This window comes from Penaeus vannamei, chromosome 28, assembly GCF_042767895.1.
Source record: "Penaeus vannamei isolate JL-2024 chromosome 28, ASM4276789v1, whole genome shotgun sequence".
NCBI lineage: Eukaryota > Metazoa > Arthropoda > Malacostraca > Decapoda > Penaeidae > Penaeus > Penaeus vannamei.
In genome coordinates this window covers 9,951,457-9,973,956 of record NC_091576.1, presented here as the reverse complement: position 1 = coordinate 9,973,956, position 22,500 = coordinate 9,951,457, and the positions used below count along the sequence as shown (strand labels likewise).

The window sequence follows — 22,500 nt, the reverse complement described above, 5'->3', positions numbered from 1 at the left end:
AAGAGGTTAAACACAAAGGGAAAACACAGCACTCAGATAAAGAGGATATAGAGGGGAAACAAAGACTGGGCGAAGAAAAGAACTCACGAATAGGCCGTACTGAAAAGGAAAGCAAAAAAAGAGATGGTCCACAGACAAGCTGTAAACCTCCCGTACTTCGTCCACCAAATGATAATGATGATGAGGTAGCAGAAATTCATGAGGAATTTAGGAAAAATTCTAATAATGGGAAAGAGGGTCTACAAATGGGCGACAAGGTAATAGAAAGAGGAATTCTTAAAGAACAGATCGAACAGGAAGAAGAGAATGAGGAAATGCAACAAGAAATGCAAATGGACGACGAGACAAACGCAATGGTGAGACGGCTGCGCTTCCGGCGTCAGATGGCTGAAGAGTTTCTGAACCAGCAGGCAGAGGATCTTGGCAAAGCCAGAGAGCAAGCATCGAGAGAACCAGAATCTCGAGGTCACAACAATCTTGCAGCAACACTTCCTAACAGAAGAAATCAAAAGTTGAGATTTGCAAGAGAAGTTGTTACTCCTGAGAAGCAGCTCTGCACTCAGGAATCATACGGCACATGGCCCCAACGTGTTACTGAAAACCAGAGGACAGATGATATAAACCTGAAAGCATTCCCTGCCTTCTCTCCATCGGCTGCAAGTGGTGGCCGAAAATCACGCAACCAAGCCCCAGAACACAAAAGAAGTCACTTAGAAATTAATTTGGTGATTCGAGATAAAGATGAAAATCCAAAGAATACTTTCACAAATGAGCATGAGGGCAAGACTAGCATTTCCAGACCTTCAACTGCTAAGCCGCAACAAGTAGAAACCTCCGATGAGTATCCCAGAAGTGACCATGATTATGGTGGCTCAAGGCTGAAGAAGATTGCTCCAAAGTCAGACCCTTCTAGAACGCCTCAGAGAAAAAAGAAGACAGGCGTAAGAGAGCTGATTGAACCAACTGCTTCCAATAAGACAGGAAATATTGAACATGAAGTGCAACCGAGATTACCTCCGAAAAATCAGGGTGAAAGGGGGATAAATCGCCTTACTTATATCAGGGACGAGGAGAAGCAGCAGTGCTATTGCACTGACACGAGTTCAACAGTGACAAACACAGACTCAGTGGGTCGGCGAGTGAGACGCATAAAGAAGAAAGCACTTGCAGTGCAAACAGAAGAAGCTACTGTTGACTCTCAGCGTGCTCAAGAGGAAACAAAGGTGGAGGTGGAGGGGAAGGGGGATAGAGCAAGAGAGATAACTGCCTTGGGAAGTAATCCCACCGTAGCTGAGGAGCACAAGGAATCAGGCGCCTCCCAGCCAGAAGTCACATCACTTCGCAGGAAACGAAGTGTCAAGAGAAGGTCACGATGCATTCAAGCAGATCTTTCTCTTGAAGATCAAATCGAGGCAATAAGTTCTCAAGAAAACAGTCAGCTGCCATATAGCAGTGAGAGGTTTAATCCCTCAGTCCCCACTGATGTAGGACAGTTTAAAGGTAATGTAGAAATCGACGCAGGCAGAAGTGACCAGGAAAAGCTTGAGGCGCAAGCACCTAAGGACGATAAAGAGCAAAGAAGTGGCACAATGTCCAGTTCCATCCGGAGAATGAAGAAGGTGCGGAAAACTGTGGCAACCACTCAGACAGAAGAAAAGGCAGAGCTTGAGGACGGCCTCTTCATTCCACCAGCCTTCCAACCAGACTCAGTCTCCATCCGAACCAGTTCCCTGCGCCGCATTCGAAGGGCCCAGAAGGCTACAGTAGCGGTGCAGACTGATGACGTCATTCCTGTATGTTTCGACAATCTCCATCTCTCTCTTCTGGACTTCAAGGGCGGGCAGCCTCTTGCAGAGTCACTTGGACCCCCTCGGCACTCAGACTCTCTCATTTATATGAATATCCCCGCAGCCCTCCTTGAGGTGGTGGAATCTGGAAATGACGCAGATGTTAGCGACAGTGAGGAAGGTGATGGTGATGCACAGAATAAGGATAGTGAAGATGAGGATTTCAGGATATATAACAAAGTTACAGAAGAGGATTTTAACACTACATCACATGTGATTACCAGGCTGTCTCCAGGGGACGTGACGGTGAAAATAAGCAGTAGAAGGAGTAGCTACACAGAGGCCTACAAGGGCCATGATGAAAGTGTGTGTCTCTTGCCCTGTGAGAGTGGCGTGGAGGAGGGAGTTGAGGGCCCACAAGAGAGCGAAGGTGCAGAAGAAGCCGAAGACACAGAAGATGAAGTCAAGGGAGACCATCTGCAAAACAGAGAAGACCACAAGGAAAGAAAATTCCATGAATTGGATACAGAAGATCATCTCTTCACAGAGGCTCATAACAGAGATGTAGAAGATTCCGAAAGTCATGTTGATAATGAGGGTGATGACGATGATGAAGATAATGAAGAAACCGCCGATAATGACGAAGATGATGGTGATGGTGATGATAATGATGATGACGATGAAAGTAACAAAGATGACAATAATAACGAAAATGATAACTATGAGGAAGATGGTGATCATGAAGAATATGAATACGGCCAGGAAAACTCAGAAAATGAGAGTGCACTCAATGATAGCCACGTAGAGGAGGAACAAGATGACAAAGGAGATGTTGAAGAAGAAGGCGAGGAAGAAGACGAAGACAGCGAGAGAGGGGAAAACAAAACCCAAAGATCCAAGCTTGAGCATGTTGATTCTTGCACCCAGACAGTGGAAGAAGATGATTGGTCAGAGAATGAAGGAAAACGGGTAAACGGTAAAGATGAAAGGGAACAGAACCAGGAGGAAGAAAGTGAGGAGGAATATGAGGAGGAAGAGAAACTCGTCGATACAGAGGATGAAGAAAATAAAGATATAGAAACAAGGATGGAAGAATCAGTGGGAAAAATGGAAAGCACAAAGGGGAATAAACATGAAAATAGAAAAGAATGTAAAGATCATAGTGACAGGAAAAATGATAACGAAGAGGATGAGGAGGAAAGAGAAAAGAGTATGAAAGAATTTCAGGCTAAACGTGGAAAGATGTACAGAGAGCAGTTACTGAAGAATGAGAATTCTCGTGAATGCAAAAATGTCGAGGAGGACGAGAGTCAGACAGGCAGAGAGGAAGCCAAAGGTAAAACCAGAGACATTTCAGAAAGCAGGAAAAAGGACATTACCTGGAGAGAAAGTTTAGCAAGAGACGGAGATGAAGAGAAGACAGGGTCACCCAAAGACGGCTGGATGTGGCAACAAGTGAATGATGAGGAAACAGAAAGCAGTGGAACAACAGACAATGAGCTGGCTGTGGGTGTGGCCCAAGGCACGGAGACAGACAAGTCGAGACGAGAAAGAGAAACCAAAAATCGAGAATTAAAGAAGGCAAAGAGCCAAAAGGATGATAAACCTGACATTTTAAAAGAGTTGTATGTAGATAAAAAGAAGGATGAACTAATACCTGATGTGGAAATGGCGAATAAGACGCATGCAATCAAGAAAGAGGAAATAGAGAAAGATGGAGGAATTAAGAAGGAAAAGAGGACAAGAATTAGACAAGCGACAGCTAGGGAAAAGGAGGTCGATCCAAGAGGGAGGGAGGAAGGAGAAGTAAGAGAGAAGGTAAAAAATATACCAGATGTTGAATCAGGTAGAACAAAGGTAGAAAAGGAAAGCATGAACAGGAAGGAAGGCGGAGAAATTGGAAAAAATGAAGAAAACGAAGAAAAAAATGAAGCCGAGGTACAAAAACCAGGCGAAGGCGAAATGTTAAAAGAGAAAAGTGGAATGAAAGCTGTAGTGGAGGATAAAGAACGGAAAATACCAAATGAAGAAAAGGCGGCCAGCCACACAGAAGGGCAAGGCGATGCGCCAGAGAGGGAAGCCAAAGGGACACGGGAAATGGACGAAGGAAGGAGAGGAACTAGAGGAAGAAGAGTCTTAACACCTCGACAGAAATTCAGCGAGAAAAGGTCAAGGCACGAGAAGGGAGACTTTTCTTTGACCGACGATGCCCAAGTCAGAATAACAGACCCAGCTGCTTCACCAGGACCAGTTGTCAAAGAAGCAGCTGATGGGAATGCAGTTTCTGCTAAAGATAACAGGCCTTCTGGAGGGAAGCCAGTTGTCGGGGACATGAAACGCGACAATAAAAACAGTGCTTCACCTGTTCATTTGGAAGAAGCATGTACTGAATCTGAGGTGCAGATTTCCACCCGAATTGCAGACAAACCAGCGGCCATGAGAGAAGATGGGGCGGAAACCAATGCAGTAGTACCCATTGCTAACTTTTCTGAACCAGAGGCAGAGACAAAGAGTGATGGCCTAGAAATGAACTCCCACCCACAGGGGGAACTAGAGTGCGAAGCGAAAATAAAGGACAAAGAAGGGGAAGAAACAAAAGTAGAACTAGGAGTAGAACAAGAAGTTCAGTCGCTAATGGGAAGTGAAGGAATGGGGAAACAAGAACCAGAATTTGAAGAAAGTTCAGAAGTTAATGTTTCTACCAAGGAAGAGGATGAGAATGAAAATGATGATATGACACAGTTTAAAACTAATAAAGACGCGGAGAGAGAGGTAGAAAATATACAAGAGGAGGACACAAAGAAAAAGACAATAAACGAGGATCATAGTGATGAAGGTGAGGCAAAAATGAAAGCTACAAAAGCAAAAATGGAAGTAGAGACTATTGATGAATTAGAAAAGAGCGAATCATGCATGGCAGACGAGGACGACGGAGAGCAGTTGAAAATAACAGGAAAAGAAGAAGCCAGAGATATTTTGGATGGCAAAGAAGTGACAGAAGAGACTTTAGCAGACCCTGAGTTAACTGACAACGAAGATTGGGAAGAAAGGTCGGAAACAACCTCAAACAGGAAGGAAGAGGGCGACTTGCTGCCACTCAACCTGACAGAGGGGTCAAGGGACACCTTTGCCGAGGACGACGACGAGTGTATCGTGATCACTTACCGGCCGCCCCAGAAACCGGTGCAAAGGGGAAGGCCAAGAGAGGGCGCGGGCGTGAGAGGAGAAGCGGATGGCGCTGACCGGAGCCCCAGCGCCTCGCGGCGAACAGACGATCAGGGGGATGACGGGAAAGATGTTAGTAGCAAAGAGGGGGAAGAGGCAAAGAAAAAGAAAACGCGAAGATCAAAGAGGAAAAAAGTGAAAGATGGTATTGATGCAAACAAGAAAGAAGGTGAAGAGACGCATGTTACTGATATAGAAAATGTGAGTCTGAAGGGCGAAGATAAGAAGAAGAAACGGCCGAGGCAAAGAAAGAATAAAGCTGGGAAAGAGAAAGTACCGCAAACAGAAATAAAAGAAGCAAGCAAAATGGGAGTTCAAGAAGGAGAAAGTAGAGCAGCTGATCAAGAATCAAAGTCTTCAGCACATCCTCCAACTCGACGATGGGCGGAGGAAGTGGAAGAGGAGGGCCTTGATGAGTGGGGTGAAGGGAAGAAGGGAGAGGTGAATGAAGGGAAAGACAATAGAGGTGAAAAACGCGCGGGCGACGCAAGTCGAGTCGCTGAGAGGAATCCTCTGCCAGAGGTCAAGGCAGGAGAAGCAGGCGCAACCTTGGCCGTGGAGGAGGACTTCTTGACAGAGTCTGATGCCCTCGAGACGGAGGAGGACACGTCATACTATGAGGAAGAGGGAGAAGGATCGAGCCGTTACGAGATGGAGAGTGAGGAAGGAGGAGAAGGAGGCGGGGAACAGAATGCGTTTGAGGAATACCTTCTGCTCCGGGAGGACGAAGGCATCGAGGAGATGCAAACCGTCGACCGCATCTTCAGACAGGTCTTTGAGGACTACAACGACGGCGAGTTTCTTGGGGAAGGGGACGTGTCCGAAGGAGAGTGCAATGACTCCCTCCACTTCCTAGGGAGTGGGAGGGGAAGGGAAGAAGAAGCACAAGGGAAAAGCAAAACTTTTACCGGTGTCCGCGTTGAGGGCGATGGTTGTCCTCCTCCTCCGCCTCCATCTCTCACTCCTCCCCCCTGCCTCACCACCCCCCCTCCTCCGCCTCCGCACTCCCCGGTCACCCGTCGAAAGGGTCATGGAGCGGAGCTGAAGGTTTCTGGCCCGAAAAAGAAAGGAGTCGCTTCCTCAGAACTCGAAGTCGAGTCCAAGAATGATCTCGATGTCCAGTCCAGCCGCACTTCGGTTCCGCCAGGGGCTGAGGTGATGCAAGGTCAGTACCCGAGACCCTGCCTCGACCTGACCTGACCTGACCTCACCAGCTGACCGTGTTGTGGCTGCCCGTAATAACACCTTCCTGGAGTGTGTGCTTTGTATTTTACTAAAGAGGTAGGACTAACAATGTATAAATTAATACTCGCGTTGCCCAACCAACACCTCTGTGTCTCGGCCTAAAACGACCTTCTCTTGAGGGATGACGAGCCTACTCTCTCGCAAGACGACAAAACTGACCGTGACCTTTGCTAGGTGCTGATCTTGAAGTAATACACTTAGACTGTGAAACTATTAGGTTAGAAGAGCTTATGCTGGTATGTGTATTGGCATGCTGATGTTAAATAGCCCCTTAGGTATTTAGGATAAAGGCTAGATTTAGATCAACAGTTTATTATGGCTGTTGACATAGCTGTTTTAGTCACAGTAGATGTTGCTGGAAGCATATTCAGTGAGGGTGTGAAATGATGAAATGACGGGACAGACATAGTTACGGACATTTCTGAATAGATAGTAGGGAGGAAGTAGCTGGGTGATAATATTGGTAGCAATAATAATGGCAAACATTGTGATAAATGTAAAGATGACCACTATAAGACGAAGCGGATAAGAAAACAGGCAATAAGGGATAAACAAGAAGAAAGGGTCAGAAGGAAGAAGAATATTGGAGTAAAAACAAAAGAACATACAGGGGGGAAATACAAAAAAAAAAAGAAAAAAGAAAAAAAGACAAAAGAAGCGAAAAGGGCGCGAATGGGAGAAACGGAAAGACCTTGCCGTAGGCCACTGCCTTCGCCACCACTCCGTGCTTTTCGCCAGCCCTGCGGAGCTTCCATTCCACATTGCCCCAGCCGCCCATGAGCACGCCTCTCTGCCTCTCTCCCCCTGCTAACAAACCCTTCCTTCCCTCTTTCTCTCTCTGCTGACAACCCTCTACAACTCCCTGCTAACAAAATCTCCTCGCCTGCAACTCCCTCTTACGACCCGCCAAACAGCCAGTCCCTCCCACCCCCGCTAGTCGGCTTTGCCTTCCATTCCCCACTAACATCTCCCCCTCTCACTCCCTACTAGCAACTCCCCCTCTCACTCCCCTCCCCGATCCCCACCCATCTCCCCTCTCCCAGCTAACGAGACCCCCCTCCCACCCTCAGCTACCAAAGTTCCCCCTCTCGCTCCCTGCTAACAAGGCCCCCTCCCCTTCCAACTAACAAACCCCTCTCACAGCTAACCAAGCACCCTCCCCCTTCCTCCATCCCAACTAACGAAGGGTTTCACCTCCTCTCCCCACCCAACTAACAACTCTCCCCCCGTCTCTGCCACCTAACAAAACCCCCTCTCCCCACCTCACTAACAACCCCTCTCCCCTCCCCCACTAACAACCCCCTCCTCTCTCCCCTACCTAACCCCCCCGTCTCCCCAACTAACAATCTTTCCCCTCTCCCCCACGTAACAACCCCCGTCTCTCCCACCACCAACCCTCCCCCTCCCCCCTTCCCCGGCCTGACTCACACCCCCCTCACCCTCCCCCCTTCCCCGGCCTGACTCTCCCCCCCTCCCCCCCTCCCCTGGCCTCTCACCCCCCCTCACCTCCCTCCCCCCTTCCCCGGCCTGACTCACACCCCCCTCACCCTCCCCCCTTCCCCGGCCTGACTCTCACACCCCCTCACCCCCCCTCCCTTGGCCTCTCACCCCCCCTCACCTCCCTCCCCCTCCCCCCGTTCCCGGCCTCTCACCCCCCTCACCTCCCTTCCCCTCCCCCCTTTCCCGGCCTCTCACCCCCTCACCTCCCTCCCCTCCCCCTCCCCCTCCCCGGCCTGACTCTCACCCCCTCACCTCCCTCCCCCTCCCCCTGCCCTTCACCTCCCTCCCCCTCCCCCTCCCCCGAACTGACTCTCACCCCCTCCCCCCTCACCCCCCTTCCCCGGCCTGACTCTCACCCCCCTCACCTCTCCCCCGGCCTGTCTCTCACCCCCCTCCCCTTCCCCCTCCCCCGGCCTGACTCTCACCCCCCCTCCCCCTGCCTGACTCTCACCCCCCTCCCCCTCTCCCTCCCCCTGCCAGACTCTCACCCCCCTCACCTCCCCCCTCCCCCGGCCTGACTCTCACCCCCCTCCGCCTCCCCCCTCCCCCGGCCTGACTCTCACCCCCCTCACCTCCCTCCCCCTCCCCCTCCCCTTCCCTCACCTCCCTCCCCCCTCCCCCCGGCCTGACTCTCACCCCCCTCACCTCCCTCCCCCTCCCCTTCCCTCACCTCCCTCCCCCTCCCCTTCCCTCACCTCCCTCCCCCCTTCCCCCGGCCTGACTCTCACCCCCCTCACCTCCCTCCCCCTCCCCCCTCTCCCTCACGTACCTACCCCTCCCCCTCCCTCCCCCTCCCCTTCCCTCACCTCCCCCTCACCTCCCCCTCCCCCCGGCCTGACTCTCACCCCCCTCACCCCCCTCCGGCAGAGAAGTTGAAGCGCTCGAGCATGCGGACGCAGGCCACGCAGACCGACGCCGGCGCGGGGAGGAAGTCGCTGCCCACGCTGGCGCTGAGTCCCCGCAGCGAAAAGGTGGGACGGGGGGAGCGCGGGCGTTCCGATCAGCTGTTTTCGCCGTCGCTGTTTGTTGGTTGTGAGAGTGGATGTAGTCTTAGGCGATTTGGACTTTTTTTTCTTTTCTTTTTCTTTTTATTTTAGTTTTGTGTGTGTGTGTTTGTGTGTGTTTTAATTGGTTTTGTTGTTATTATCACCGGTGTTGTTTTAGATATTTGTTATTAGAATTGCTTTATCATGTTACTTGGATTACATAATGTAATGATAATAATGTATTATTAATAATGATACTTTTATTCACAATACAAATACTATTAATAATTATCTTGATATAAAAAAATATATTTTTAACGATCATAATGGTGATAATAATGAAATTTGTTTTGTTTTAATTGTAATAATATTGATGTTGAATATGACAATGATAATAAAGATGCTAATATAAATTTTAGTTAAAAATAATGTAAATAATGAGGAAAAAGTAATCTTAAGGATAATATTGATATGGCTAATGACGATGAATATAGTGATACTACTAATGATAAAATAATGAATGTCTACAACAATAACTGATATCAATAATGATGATCTTGATGATAATGTTAATAATGGTGATAATGATGAGAATGGAATTACAATTGTAAAGAAAATTTTAGATAATAATAAAAATAATACTAATGTTAATAATTCAGATATTAATGGTAACGATGATAATGATAATAATGATAGTAATGATAATGATAATAATAACAGTAATGATAATGATAATAATAGTAATAATAATAATGATGATAATGATAATCATGATAATCATGATCATAATAATAATAATAATAATAATAATAATAATAATAATAACAATAATAATAATAATAATAATAATAATAATAACAATAATGATAATGATAATAATAGTAATAATAATAATGATAATAATAATAATAATAATGATAATAATAATAATAATAATAATAATAATAATAATAATAATAATAATAATAATAATAATAATGATAATAATGATAATAACAAAATGATGATAATGATAATGGTTATAATAATAATAATGGTATTCATAATAATAATGATAATGATGATAATGATGATGATGATAATGATAATAATGATGATGATGATAATGATAATAATGATGATGATGATGGTGATGATATTAATTATCATTTTTATAACAACAGTGATAATAATGACAATGATAGTAATAAAATGATAAAAAAGGTAATTGTAATGAACGATATTGATCATAACACTAACAATGATAAAGATGATAATAATAATGATAATAATTATGAATGATGATAAAAAACAATAATAATAACACTGCTACTACTATTACTATTATCATTACAGATAATGATAATTATATCAATAATGATAATGATGATAATAATAATAATAATGATAATAGCAATAATAATAATAATAATAATAATAATAATAATAATAATAATAATAATAATAATAATAATAATAATAATAATAATAGTAATAGTAATAATTACTGATAGGTATGATAATCATGTTAATTTGCATCACATGAAAATGATGATAATGGTAATAATGGTATTAGTAATAGTAACTAGTATTCACAACCATGAAAATATTGATAAATGTAATGATGGTGATAATGATAATAATGTTAATGATACTACTACTAATACAACTAATGATGATAATGGTAATGGTAATAATGATAATAATAACAAACGTAACGAAGCACTCAGAGAGCGCATACCTCCGCCAAGGTAATAGGGTCACTGATTCTCACTTGGAGGATTACATCAAAATCACCTCAACCTCAAGCACACGGACGGCGTTCGTGTTTCCCTCGCGATGCTCATGAATCATTTTAAAAATCCCTGAATCCGGAATTTAATGGCATCTAAATTGGGCTCAGACGCACCTCTGTTTATAACTTTTCGCGTTATCCTGTTAACTAACTTACCAAGAGACTAATTAACGCTATCAAAACCATAACCTTGGCGGATGTAATAATAATGGCGATAGTAATGATGACGATGATGATGGTTAATAATATTGGTAAGTGATACATGATAGAATTATGATAGACGAAGGTGATCATTATTTGAGAAGTTATAATGATAATGATATCATCAATACTAATATTGCTAATATTAATTTTGATACTACTACTGCTACTAATAATAAGGATGGTAGTAATAGTAATGATGATGAGAGTAATAACAAAAACAACAATAATGGTCTTAAACATGATGCTAATATTAACAATAACAATAATGATAATAGGTAAGATTGTAATGGTTATCTATTTTATGATAATTATAATGTTAATCATAATTACGTGAAGTACAGTAAGATTAAATATTTTCGTTTTCCTTTTCCAACGATCGTCATCATTACTATGGCATAAATAGTAATAAACTTTATCCTGTTTTAATTAAGTATCAAGTATTAGTCAAATAGTGTTTTTCATCGCATTTTCATGTGGAGCTAGTTAGTGGCACTTTTGATTTATATTTTCAACGACTTTAGCTGTCTTTATATAGATATAGTGAGAGATACAGCGAAATATTTGGAGCAGTGTCTTTGCATGAAGCATATATTTCAAGAACAATATTAATACAAACAGATCCATTCATATTTACATACACTGGACACACACACACACACACACACGCATATGTGTGCACTGACGTTGAGCACAAGCCGTGTCCTGATTTGGCGTGTCTGCAGGCTGAGATGGTGTCCCAAGGCGCGCAGACCAACGGCAACGGCGTCCGCCGGAAGCTGATCAAGAGCTTCTCGGAGGCGGCGCACTACGAAGGTCTTGAGTACGAGATCTACGACCTTGACGACTTTATCGAGCCTCCCCTGCCCTCCAGAGCCGCGTCGGAGGGGCCTCCGCCTTGCCCTCCGAGGTTTTCCCCTTACGACGAGATTCCCCTCGAGGACGGCCCGGCGCCGCCTCCGCCGCTCAAGTTCCGACAGAATTACCACGAGATCTTCATTGATTCGTCGCCGAGGAAGCCGCGCCGGAGACTGCAGAAGACGCTGTCGGAGGGCGAGATTCTTTCCGAGCGGCGGAGGGCCCTAAGCATGGCCTCGGGCTACCTGGAGGTGGACATCAATGGCTTTAGTGGTAACGAGGAAGAGGTTATTGAACCCCAGTGTGTCGACGAATGTTCCCGCGATCTCTCTCGCAGCAGAATCTTCAGTCATCCTTCGCTCCTGGAGGAAGAGGAAGAGGAATTCCACGAGAATATGTTCCACAAGGAGATCCTACCAACCTCCCTCTCCCCTGAGAGGAAGATGTCCCAAGTGTCCACCGACTCCGACCTAAAGACCTTTGACCCCAATGAGTTCCGGACGGAGGAGCACCTCCTGAGTCAGCTGGCCGCTCTGTCCTCCGACTCCCTTGGGGAGAGTGGAACCTCCATGTTTGAGAGTGGTGGCATCCCCGAGGGCCTGCTCATGAGGGAAGGCTCGCCCTTACCCTTTACTGGCACCTCCAATGACCTTGTGAGTCCAGTTGAGTTCGGTGACCACTTTGAGGAGTCCATGAGCGAAAGTCAGGTTACGGTGGTCCAGCGGGCCTTGGCAGCCTCGTCACAGGTCATCACTTCGGATTCGGAGAACGGAAGCTTCCATCTGACTGACCACTCCTCTGCAGCCACCACGCCCTCCACTCGCCACAAGAGCCTCCCTGCTTCCGGCAGCTTCGAGGAGGACATGGACGATGAGCTCCCTCGGCTGCGCATGTCAGGCAAGGTCCACAGCATTACCACTCTTTCATCTATTGAGGACGAGCCAACAAGCATCAGTGAAAACGTCATATCAGAGGGTTCCCATGACGTGGTCTCCACTAGCACCACATCAAGTGAAGTGGACAAGGCCATTGCCAGCTCCACTGACAGTGACTTCACTTCCATCCGAAGTGGAGACTCCATGACAATAAAGTCGGAGGCGTTGGAGGAAGGCGAATTTGAAGGAGACATTGTGATCGAAGAGAATATAATGGCGCGCTTAGTACAGGGAATGAGAGCTGGGGATATTCCACACCAATTCATTATCAAATCCTCGGATTTTCGAGATGATCTGAGGAAGCTTGCATCACCCGAGTCAGATTCCTCCAGCAGTCATTTCACTGAACAAGAAACGTCAAGGAGCCCGGTATCAGGCACAACCAATACTATTACCTCCAAGTCTGACCTGTCACGCACAGACTCGCACCAGACAGATCAGTCAGAAACCTCCGAAGACTACATTACTGCCACAGAAAACAGCATGAATGGCCAGGAAGCTCGAAGGAGCTATTACTATGAGGAAAGGCATGTGTCCTCTCCTCCAGAGATGGATGACATCTATGAGGATGAAGCTTTAACGCCCAAAATACTTAGCCCTGAAGCCAGCGAGGTGTTAGGAGATCTACTTGAGACACAAGAAATTAGTGATATCACTGAAGGCCTAAGTGTTACTAGTGACTTTGAGACGGCTCAGGACCTCACATCTCCTGATGGCGACACCACCACCTCAGCCAGCTATTATATTGAGCATTCTATAGGTGAAGAATCAGAAAAGATCTTCCCTGAAGTCAAAACGAAGCCAGAGGTACCTCCAAAGCCATCATTTTTACCTAAACCAGAAATACCACCAAAACCTGAGAGGCTCTCTCCAGCGCGAGAGACCTCTGCTCAGGCAGAAGAGCCAGACGAAGAGACTCCTCAAGATGAAACACCTCCACAATTTCCAGAAATTCAAGTCGAAATCACAGTGAAAAGGAGAGAAAAGCCTGTTGAGGAGAGCAAGACAGGAGCAATCAAAAAGAGATACTCTGGTGGTGGTAAAGTAGCTAAGGACGACAATAGAAGATATTCAAAGTATTTTGAAGATAATGAGCAAGGGGAGTTGTCAGAAGTAAAGGGACAGAACCAGCAATCTTGGTCAGAAGAAGAGAGAGAAAAGGCAAAACAGACAATGAAACTGGACTTTCCTCCAGGTGTTACAATGTTTGGAGAGGCTCCAAACTGGCCTGTGCCTGACAACCTCAAGACTGGGGAAGTAGAAAAGAAACTAAAAGTGTTTGATAAACCCAAGAAGTCTGTAAAAATCGACCTTGCCAGTGTTGAAGACCTCCAAGCCAAGGTGAAACCCGAAAGTCCTCAGGCAAAAGATAAAGTAAGTGAAACAAAACAAGTTCCTGCAAAATATGACAAAGCTAAACGTAAATCTGATGAAGTTACTCCACAAGGAATGGTAAGGAGTCCTGCAATGCATGAAGGATTTAGACTAGAAGACTGGACACCTATTCGGACTCCAGGAACTCCCGAAAGAGCATTGGATTTTGATACATCTGATGAATCCTGCTCTGATCTACCTCGGCATCCACCAAAAGCTCGGAGTCCGGGGAAAAGGGCAAAAGAAGCCAGCGGAAAGAAATTTGGAAGCCCAGGCGCTGACAGCGACCTCACAGCAAAGCAGGCAAGTGAAAAACAAAGTCCAGGGAAAACGATAGAGACCTCTAAAGATCATGAAGAAATAAGAGGAAGCCCACCCAAGCAATTGCGTCAAAGTCCAGGGAAGACAGAAACAAAGCAGCCAAGTCCAGTTCGCGAAACTGTCCCCAGCAGAACCGAAATCTCTCGAATGCATTCCCAGGAAGTGCACTTGCGCCACCCTCCTGCCGGCGTCCACACATCGGGAAGTGATCCGAAGAAAAGGCTTAGCGAAATATCCATCGGCTCCACACATGAAGTTACAGATGTTCAAAAGCGACACTCCGCTGAAATCCTCACACGGAATGTAGAGAGTCAGGACCACCTGAAGCCCAAAGGACCTGTAACAGGCTACCTAAGGGCAGGCAGTCAGAGTCCCACCTCAAGAGAGAGACCTCTACAGCTGCCAGAAAACAAGCTCCTCACTATCGCTCCCCTGAAGGATGCGAGGAAGAGTGCAGAGTCCTTGAGATCGCTGAGTCCAGGGTCTGACAACGTGTTTCTAAGTGGCAGCAGAGAACAACTAGAAGAAGACTCCAGGGGGAGCCTGTGTGTGCAGTGCGGAGAGAGACCAGCGTCCAGGGAGGGTACCCTCAGACCCTCGCCTCCTGCAGGACACACGATCACTGTGGAGCGCAGACTGTCTGACAGGGAGCCTTCTCGAGTCAGAGGAGTCAGTCATCGTGCCAAGTCCGAAGAGAGGAACTCGTTCTCGAGGGACTGGGGGTAAGCCACGAGGTCCCAGTGGGCTTTGAGTGCAGGCATGCACGAGGACAATGCACCTGTTAATAATGAAGATAATCATTCTGTTGCTCTAGATAATATTGATGGTAGTGTTGATACTATGCTGATAATAATCATTTGGACAATATATTTGATTATACAGACAACAATGGCACTATCTTGAATAGTAGTTTAGAAAATGTAAATGATAATGATGATGGTATAGATAAATAGGTGATAATGAAACTGATAATGATAATGACGATAATAATTGCCAGGTGTAGTAAACGTGTTCACTAGGAGAACAATAAGAATAATGATAATAGTAATAAAGTAAATAACAGAGAATATTAATGATTACAATAACCACTATCATTATATGAATATCGTATTCATTATCAATATCACTATTATTATTATCATCAACATTATCATTATGAATCTAGACGATCTGGAGACATAATTAAATCTTCTTGCCTTCCCCCCCCTCCCCCCGCTCTCCGCCAGGGTCACGCCCATCAGCCTGGAAGTGGGAGACGCGCCCAGACACGACAGCGACGACGACGAGATGGGCGTGTACATGGACGCCTACAGAGCCTTCTCGTGGGTGTACGTCGCGCCCCATGAGGAAGCCAAGGTGTGGGTTTGTCTGAATCCGTTTGGGTTACTCTGTGGGTGCAGTTGCTTGTTTGGGTGTGTGTTTGTGTGGGAGTTAGTGTTTGTTTGTACGTCTGTGTGTGTGTGTATGGACTTGTATGTATGCGATAGTGGCTACGTGTGTGTATAGTTGTATTTGCCGTAATGTATGTGCATGAGTAACTGGAAATCACCTCAGCAATTTAGACTCTTCCAGCGAATATCAATGATCAAACGTAAATATATAAAATCGATGATGATGACTACTGGAAATGATAAAGATAACGAGCCCAGCACTTCCAGCAATTGCAATAATACGGAGAGAAAGGAAATCAACAACCTGACTTCCCCCTCCCCCCCCCCCTCCAGGTCTGGCAGCGCGACGAAGGACGGCCAACATCCGGGTCTCCAGACCTGAGGATCCCGGGCTTCGAGGGCGCCGCCGACCCGCCGCTCAAGCAGGAGGACGAGACCCAGGCCGAGAGCGAGGCGACGGAAGCAGTGGAGGAAAGGGGTAGGTCTTTTTTTCTTTGTTTCTTTCATTTGTGGGAGCCAGAAAAAGGCTTTTCTTTGTGAAACAAGAAAAAGAGAAAACATTCATTTGTAATATAGAATTAGATTCTCCAGAAAGCCAAACCATTCTGATATGACTGTCTAAAGAAGCGAATGAACTGACTCGAAGCGTCATGAGGCTCATGCGTGTTTACAGTATTTTATTTATGTCTATTTAACGTTTTAAACAAGGGAGGCGAATGCCTAAGGGAAGGCCGAGAACTGCAGTGCTCCGGGTTGAAGTATCTGGCCGAGCAAGTGATGGAGCATTCCGATTTGCTAACAAAGCAAAGGAAACGGAGCGTGGTAAGAGTAAATGAGTTAAGTAAAAACAAACTCGATAGTAGTACTTGACCTTTGGAGAGCAACAATTTCACAAGGACTCGTATGCTTCCGTGAAAGACCCCCAGTTAAACAGCTTATTTTCCTTGTTCTTCACCCAAAGATATTTCAGAATGCAGTGCCAAAAGTGCAGCTGTTGTTTTCTTTATGGGATGAAAATAATATGAAGCAACAAGGTTTATTCAGCCATTAGCGTTCCAGCAGAGTGGTTCCTGTTTCAGTGACCTTGAATGTTTTGTTGAACTGATCAGTTATTTCTGAAGTCCTACCCCTGCGATGTCTAAATAAAGGTATAGCACCGAGTTACAAGTCCAAGTTCAAAATAGTAAATCGTTCTTGTTATGATCATTACTTTTATACGGATTACAATGCGCATCAGCCTTTACTTGCTATCCACTGAAAAGGTGTTTGGAAAGCTTTTATTTCGAGATAAACAATGAATGCTTTTGTTCACACTCCTGCAGTGGGGGACGAAATCGATGCTGTTACTAAAGTTACAGTTCAGTTGTTCTTTACTGTCAAGGGACAATATAATACTTTTCACGATGGAAAAGAAATTACCAAAGACTTTTTAGACAGGTTTCGCGTTGCCGAAGATTTTTTTTAAGTCACTATTGGTAAAATGTCTCGGTTTTCCTTCCTTCGTGATGGAATGATTGCATTGGCACCATCGTGGCGACGGCTGTCATGAGTCTCGTTCTGGGAAGGAGATCAAAGCCACGGATGCGGCGGAGGTTCCAAAAGCCTCGTTTTATATTTTCCCCGGAAAGAATGTGTATCAAAACAGCTCTTCATGTTATTTTGCTGAATGAAGGTTGTTGCGTTAAGAATATATTTTTTCTCTCTCTCTCTCGCTCTCTCGCTTTCTCGCACACGCACACAGACACGTTTATATATATATATATATATATATATATATATATATATATATATATATATATATATATATATATATATATATATATATATACACACATATATATATATAGATATATATATATATATATATATATATATATATATATATATATATATATATATATATATATATATATACACATACATACATACATGTGTGTGTGTGTGTGTGTGTGTGTGTGTGTGTGTGTGTGTGTGTGTGTGTGTGTGTGTGTGTGTGTGTGTGTGTGTGTGCGCCTATATGTATTATATATATATATATATATATATATATATATATATATATATATATATATATATAGAAAGAGAGAGAGAGAGAGAGAGAGAGAGACAGACAGACAGACAGACAGACAGACAGAGAGAGTCTGCGTACGTGTCTGTGTGTGTGTGCGCGCGCGCGCGAGAGAGAGAGAGAGAGAGAGAGAGATAAATAGATATATAGATACACAACATTTACTTGTAATTGGCCACGCTACACTGCGGACCAAATTTTCTTCCCCAGAAATAAGATCCACCGCCATGTCCTTATATCTATTTTTTTTTTTTTTTTTTTGTGCCAGCCAGATTATACCGAAAAGAGAATCGCGTTGATTTTGCAGTCGAGTCGCGCGTGGTGCCGAAAACCTATTTTTAAGCCCGTCCGAGGACCATTCCCGACCACCTGCGGAAAGTCCCAGAAAAGACGGACGGCCGGACTCGCGTCACAGTCCTTTCAATAAGGATTTATATCTGGCTTTCCCAGTGCTGTTCCTGTATTAAAATGGTGAACTTTCAGGGCATTAGATTGTTTTTAGAACGGAAATGAAAGCTTTCATTTGTTTCGATGATGCATTGTTAGGAATTACGTTATGTCGAAAAAAGAGGATAAAAAGACAGAGACTAAGTTACTTATATAGTCAAGGAGGGAAAAAATCGAACGTAAAGTAATATTCTTTATTAAAAGTAAATACCAGTAGAGCTGGGTTATTTTAATGCAGGACACAATGTTGTGAATTTCCTGTTTTCTGTTGGCCAGAGTATATTTACATGTCTAACTTTGCTATGAAAAAACGAACAACTTCTGCTAGTCTTTTTCATTATGTATATTACTCCTGGAAATAAATCTATCTCACGTATATAATGTATTTAAGGACTGATGTGTCGCAATCACTTTATGATTATAATAAGTCTTATAGACGCACTCTAGTTCCACAGTAACACAATCTCCGCCATCTCATGGTCACAAAATCACTGCTTCTTGACCGACACAACATTTACTATTCCACATCACGTCTACAACCACACAAGCACTGTTGAGTCACACCGATCCCTCACAGCCATCTTCAACCTCCTTTAACTGACCCCTACAAGCCCCCCGCAACCACCCAACACTCCTGCAACCACTCAGAATCACCCCATATCCCTCGCAGCCACCCAGAACCCCTGCCACGACCCCAATGCCCCTGCAACTCTCCTGCAGCCACCCAGAACCCCTGCCACGACCCCAATGTCCCTGCAACTCTCCCGCAGCCACCCAGAACCCCTGCCACGACCCCAATGCCCCTGCAACTCTCCCGCAGCCACCCAGAACCCCTGCCACGTCCCCAATGCCCCTGCAACTCTCCTGCAGCCACCGAGAACCCCTGACAGGACCTCATTGCCCCTGCAACTCTCCCGCAGCCACCCAGAACCCCTGCCACGACCGCAATGCCCCTGCAACTCTCCTGCAGCCACCCAGAACCCCTGCCACGACCCCAATGCCCGTGCAACTCTCCTGCAGCCACCCAGAACCCCTGCCACGACCCCAATGCCCCTGCACCTCACCCGCAGCCTCCCAGAACCCCTGCCACGACCCAAATGCCCCTGCAACTCTCCTGCAGCCACCCAGAACCCCTGCCACGACCCCAATGCCCCTGCAACTCTCCTGCAGCCACCCAGAACCCCTGCCACGACCCCAATGCCCCTGCAACTCTCCTGCAGCCACCCAGAACCCCTGCCACGGCCCCCATGCCCCTGCAACTCTCCTGCAGCCCCCCAGCACCCCTGCCACGACCCCAATGCCCCTGCAACTCTCCCGCAGCCACCCACAACCCCTGCCACGCCCCCCATCCCCCTGCAACTCTCCCGCAGCCACCCAGAACCCCTGCCACGACCCCAATGCCCCTGCAACTCTCCTGCAGCCACCCAGAACCCCTGCCACGACCCCAATGCCCCTGCAAGTCTCCCGCAGTCACCCAGAACCCCTGCCACGACCCAATGCCCCTGCAACTCTCCTGCAGCCACCCAGAACCCCTGCCACGACCCCAATGCCCCTGCAACTCTCCTGCAGCCACCCAGAACCCCTGCCACGACCCCAATGCCCCTGCAACTCTCCTGCAGCCACCCAGAACCCCTGCCACGACCCCAATGCCCCTGCAACTCTCCTGCAGCCACCCAGAACCCCTGCCACGACCCCAATGCCCCTGCAACTCTCCTGCAGCCACCCAGAACCCCTGCCACGACCCCAATGCCCCTGCAACTCTCCTGCAGCCACCCAGAACCTTTGCAGCTCGCAATGCCACCACGCTCACCCGCTCCCGTTCTGCCAGGGCGCCGCGGATCGACCGAGTCCACCGCCAGCGAGCAGGAGTTCCGGCGGAAGTACCAGGCCATCACCCACCGCATGGTGCACCGGAAGGCGTCGGTGGAGATGTACAAGCGCCTCATCCAGGCCGCCTTCCGTGAGTAGTGCTGCGTGCTGTACGTGCTGCCGTACTTCTTGTTGCCATACGGTTGTTTACCTTTCTTGTTGCGTGAGGTCGTGTATGGCACTCGTTGCCAAGTCTGTGCCATGCCTTTTGTTGCCATGGGGTTGCGTTCTGTATTCGGTGCCAAGTCTGTGACGCACTTGTTGCCATGGGTTATGCATTGTATCTTTTACCAAGTCTGTACCACAAGTGTTTCCATGGGGTTGTGGACCGTATTTCCTCTTACCATATGGCTATGTATCAAACTTATTATTACCGCAAAGAGAGTACCGTCCTTACCATCATTAACTATGCTGTGTATCGTACTTTTTATCACTGATGCTAGATACGTTAGAAATTGACATTATTTCTTTTTACATTATGTTGCTTTTTTGTTATTGTTGCCATCCTTACTTTTTATTACTTTATTATTATTGTTGCTGTTAGTATGATTGTTGTTGTTGTTATCATTATTATTATCATCAATAATCACCATCACTATTATCATTATTTTTTTATTGTTGTTATTATGATAATGATGATGATAATGATAGCAACTATGATAATAATAATGATATTGATGATAATTGTTGTTATTATTATTACTTTTGTTGTTAATATTACCATCATTCTTATTGTTCATATTCCCATCAATATTATAATTGTATTTATTATCATTACTGTTTTCGTTATTATTATCAGCATCATCATTATCTATTATTATCATCATTGTTATGATTACAATTATTATTACTATTATTATTATTATTTGTTGTTTTATTTGTTGTTGTTATTATTACTGTTATTATTTTTTGTTGTTATCATTATTATTATTGTTGTTATTATCTTTATTTTCATCTTTCTTATTAATATTGATGTTATCTTATTTTCAAAGTAAAAAAAATATATATGGCAAATTTACAAAAATGAAGACAGTGAAGAGAGAGAGAGAGAGAGAGAGAGAGAGAGAGAGAGAGATAGAGGGAGAGAGAGAGACAGAGAGAGAGAGAGAGAGAGAGAGAGAGAATACAAGAAAGTTAGAGACAGAGAGAAAAAAAGAGAGAGAGAGAGAGACACAGAGAGATAGAGAGAGACAGATAGAGAGAGAGAGAGAGAGAGAGAGAGAAAGAGATATGAGAGAGAGAGATATGAGAGAGAGAGAGAGATATGAGAGAGAGAGAGAGATATGAGAGAGAGAGAGAGATATGAGTGAGAGAGAGAGAGATGAGAGAGAAAGAGAGATGAGAGAGAGAGGAGAGAGAGAGGTGAGAGAGAGAGGTGAGAGAGAGATGAGAGAGAGAGAGAGAGAGAGAGAGAGAGAGAGAGAGAGAGAGAGAGAGAGAGAGAGAGAGAGAGAGAGAGAGAGAGAGAGAGAGAGAGAGAGAGAGAGAGAGAGAGAGAGAGAGAATGAGATGAGAGAGAGAGAGAGAGAAGAAAGAGAGATATAGAGAGAAAGAGAGAGAGAAGACAAGTGAGAAAGTTAGTGAGAATGAGAAAGGGAAACCGATATTGGGCGAGGGACAAAAAGATTGAGAAGGGGAGATGAGAGAGAGAGAGAGAGAGAGAGAGAGAGAGAGAGAGAGAGAGAGAGAGAGAGAGAGATGGATAGATAGATACAGAGCTAAAGAGAGAGTGAGGAAGGAGGGAAAAAACGAGAGAGATAGAGAAGAAGAAGAAGAAGGGATAGATAGATAGAGAGAGAGAGCTAGAGAGAGAGTGAGGAAGGGAGGGAGAAGAGAAACGAGAGAGAGAGAGAGAGAGAGAGAGAGAGAGAGAGAGAGAGAGAGAGAGAGAGAGAGAGAAAGGGAGAGAGATAGATAAAAGAAGATAGATAACAGATAGATAGATAGAGAGAGAGAGAAAGTGTGTGAGTGAGCGACAGAAAGAGAGACAGAAAGATTAAGGCAGGGAGAGAGAAGCTCAGATAAAGAGAGAGGCAGAAACACCGAAAGATTCAGAAAGGCAGCAGTAGATCGATAGACAGATAGATAGATAGAGAGAATGAGAGAGAGAGAGAGAAAGAGGGGAGGAGAGAACGGAAAGAGAGAGAGGAAAGGGGGAAAGGGAGGGAGGGGGAGAAGGGCAAGGGGGGGGGGAGATGGTGGGGAGGGGAGGGGGGAGAGAAATGTGAGGCTGAAGGAGAGGAGGGAAGAGGGGAGGTGGGGAGAGGATGCCCAAAAATACCCAAGTTGGCACCCGTCCACGCCCCGAGCAGACAATTTCGGGGGGGGGGGAGGGGGAGGGGGGGGGGTGGGGTCATACCTGGTCTGCGCCTATTCTTGATTTATTTTTCTCCTTGATTTTGTTTTTCTCAGTGTACTGGAGACCTTGGGCTGCCTCTTGCTCTTTGCTTAATATTGTGTTAAGTACTCACGTTAGCATCATATATATATATATATATATATATATATATATATATATA

The 22,500-nt window shown here is 45.6% G+C and overlaps 1 protein-coding gene across 1 annotated transcript in view; it reads left to right on the top strand.

Annotated features, from left to right (window-relative positions):
- Positions 1-20,097, top strand: part of LOC113813510 (microtubule-associated protein futsch) — a 42,789-nt gene extending 22,692 nt beyond the window's left edge. The window contains exons 7-12 of the mRNA XM_070141776.1: positions 1-6,177; positions 8,625-8,728; positions 11,444-14,928; positions 15,433-15,562; positions 15,931-16,075; positions 19,941-20,097. The exon at positions 1-6,177 is cut by the window's left edge and continues 1,074 nt beyond it. Coding sequence (XP_069997877.1) covers positions 1-6,177; positions 8,625-8,728; positions 11,444-14,928; positions 15,433-15,562; positions 15,931-16,075; positions 19,941-20,080 — 10,181 coding nt within the window. The 3' untranslated portion in view covers positions 20,081-20,097. The remainder of the gene's footprint in view (positions 6,178-8,624; positions 8,729-11,443; positions 14,929-15,432; positions 15,563-15,930; positions 16,076-19,940) is intronic.
- The last annotated feature ends 2,403 nt before the right edge of the window (positions 20,098-22,500 follow it).